General features: G+C 29.7%; 1 protein-coding gene across 1 annotated transcript in view; it reads left to right on the top strand.

Moving 5' to 3' along the window:
• The first annotated feature begins 6 nt into the window (after positions 1-6).
• Positions 7-2383, top strand: part of LOC100569679 (ATP synthase subunit b, mitochondrial-like) — a 4195-nt gene continuing 1818 nt past the window's right edge. Inside the window, exons 1-2 of the mRNA XM_003240109.1 lie at positions 7-133; positions 1562-1717. Of these exons, the coding sequence (XP_003240157.1) occupies positions 7-133; positions 1562-1717 (283 nt within the window). The remainder of the gene's footprint in view (positions 134-1561; positions 1718-2383) is intronic.

The raw sequence follows: 2383 nt of genomic DNA, 5'->3' as shown, positions 1-2383 counted from the left end.
CGAAAAATGCAAAGCAAGACTTCACTGAAGGATGACATCCTTAAACTGATGGATAATTTGGAAGTCAAAGGAGGAAGTACAGATGCTGCAATTGAAAATGACGGTCCAAGAGTAGATAATACATCACGCACGGGTAAACATGTCTATATATACAACAATAATGAATGTTTCTTTCTTTCTTTGTTCTCTATAGACTCGAAAACTACTGGAACGATTTGAATAAAAGTTATACCAATAGATTCCATGAGACTTGGGAAGGATTTTTTCTTTGTTTTTCGACCCATACAGGTCGCTATAGAGTGACTCACACAGTCACACTTAGTCACACATTTATATAGATTCTGCTAATAAAACTTTAATACAAAATATATTTTTGTTTTTATTGTATGGTTGCCATTATTGGTTACACATAATATTATAATAGTTTTAATGATTGGATATCATATTATATTATATCATATCATGTTGTATTATATTTTGTCATATAAGCTCATAAAAACTATTAAAAAAAAATGAAAAATTGAGTATCAGCTATAATATTATGTCTATAATATGTATATGTCTATACAAAGAGTGTGGTTGAGGTTTTTATAGGTCAATACTAAATACATATTTTTTACCAATTTTGACAAAAATAAAAACAATTATTGAGAATATCTTTATAGAAGCAAAACGGAAACGATAAACAAATAGATTATAATAGTTAGTCGATAAATAGAGATATTATTAGTCGGTTGTGCAAAAATGCAAATCCATAGTTTTTGAACAATCAGCAACAAATTTTGCACAAATATTTTTGGATCTCGACGGGTAATTTAAGTGTGGCTTACCCACTATTAATAATATCAAAATCATAACCGCATAATCTTTTATTTCTGCTTGAAATCGTTTGCCTACACTTGAGAAAAAAATATTTACTTATTATTATCCGCCGCAAGTGGATTGCCCATCTTGGTTTTATTTAAATCTGGGTATACGGCTTTAAATACCTACTAAGCGTAGAGTATCATTAATTGTATTTAAATTATATAATCATATTTAAAAAGGCATGGGTATCATCGCCGTAGTATAGGTGCAGAAATTTTAGCCACTACTAGTTTGTTCCCATATAATCGCCTAAAATATATTTCTGAAGAAGCTGTGAAGTACAGTGAATCATTGTTGACTCCTGACAAAGGCGGATTCACTGTACTTTACAGCTTCTTCGGAAATGTAACCACTTTTTCAAATAAAATGTATGATCATTCACTGGTTAGTGGGCATTTTTATGAAATCCAATGAATGAACATTCGTTCAATCACTGGTTTGTAACTAAGCCCGTAGACCAGTGATCGAACACCGTTAAAGTAATACAATAACAAATTAAAAAAGCGGGTAAAAGGATGTCACTCTGCTGTACAGTATAGGTTAAAACTTAAAAGTGGATCTCAGTAGTGGATGGTATTAAATTTGAATATAATATAATATCATTGTTTACGAAAAACGATTCTGAGCGGAGACAGTCTGTCAGTCTAGGATATTTTATATAATGCGTAATTTGTTTGAAATGTGGTTTTTGCAGAACTGTTCCGACTAGCATCACGATATTATAACGATCCTGAACGTAATCTGGTGAATTTTCCTAGAATGGTGAAGTCAGAAGACCCACCTAAAACTAGCTATTTTTCCGTACTCAAAGAGTGGTTTGAATTATTTTACGAAAAGACTGGAATCACAGGTAAAACGTTACCTAGGTGTTGTACATTTTGCCCTATAGTATTTTTGCATACTCATAACTTATTTAAAGCTAAAATATTTTGAAAATCCACCGTACAAACATTATAATAATAATATATTAACTTTAAGTTAGTTAACAGGTACTTATTAGATCAATTAACAATTCACACTAATTTATTTAAATGCTAAAAATATACAGTTGGATCTGCTGAACACAAATAAGCTAAGTGATACAAAGATAACGCAATGCGGGTAATGGGTGTGAAGTCCTCTGTTAACACATAATATAAGAAAACAATATTTTTGAGAAGAAACTGTCCTTTTATCTTGATATTGTAGAAAAAATGTTTTAGTTATAATAATATATTAATTACAATTATTAAAAATAGTAGCATATTATGAAATAAAACAATTTTTTGTTTTTCTCAATTGCTAAGAAAAGTAGTAAGGTTTTTTTCTTTTGACCTCAAACCCCTTTCACTTTAAAAAAAAATAGTACTAGATGTCTAGATAACCAGATTTGCTTTCAAATCAGATAATATATTGAAGTTGATGATTGAAGCATTTTAACTGCTCAATAGGTAATGAGTGATGAGTGATGACTATATTATAAAATAAACACTTCACTGTAAAATCAATATTATATATTCATTGATTCAATCGAAAT

Source organism: Acyrthosiphon pisum, chromosome X (assembly GCF_005508785.2).
Source record: "Acyrthosiphon pisum isolate AL4f chromosome X, pea_aphid_22Mar2018_4r6ur, whole genome shotgun sequence".
NCBI classification, from domain to species: domain Eukaryota; kingdom Metazoa; phylum Arthropoda; class Insecta; order Hemiptera; family Aphididae; genus Acyrthosiphon; species Acyrthosiphon pisum.
The sequence above is the reverse complement of the archived record's forward strand: the minus strand, read 5'-3'. Positions and strand labels throughout refer to the sequence as shown.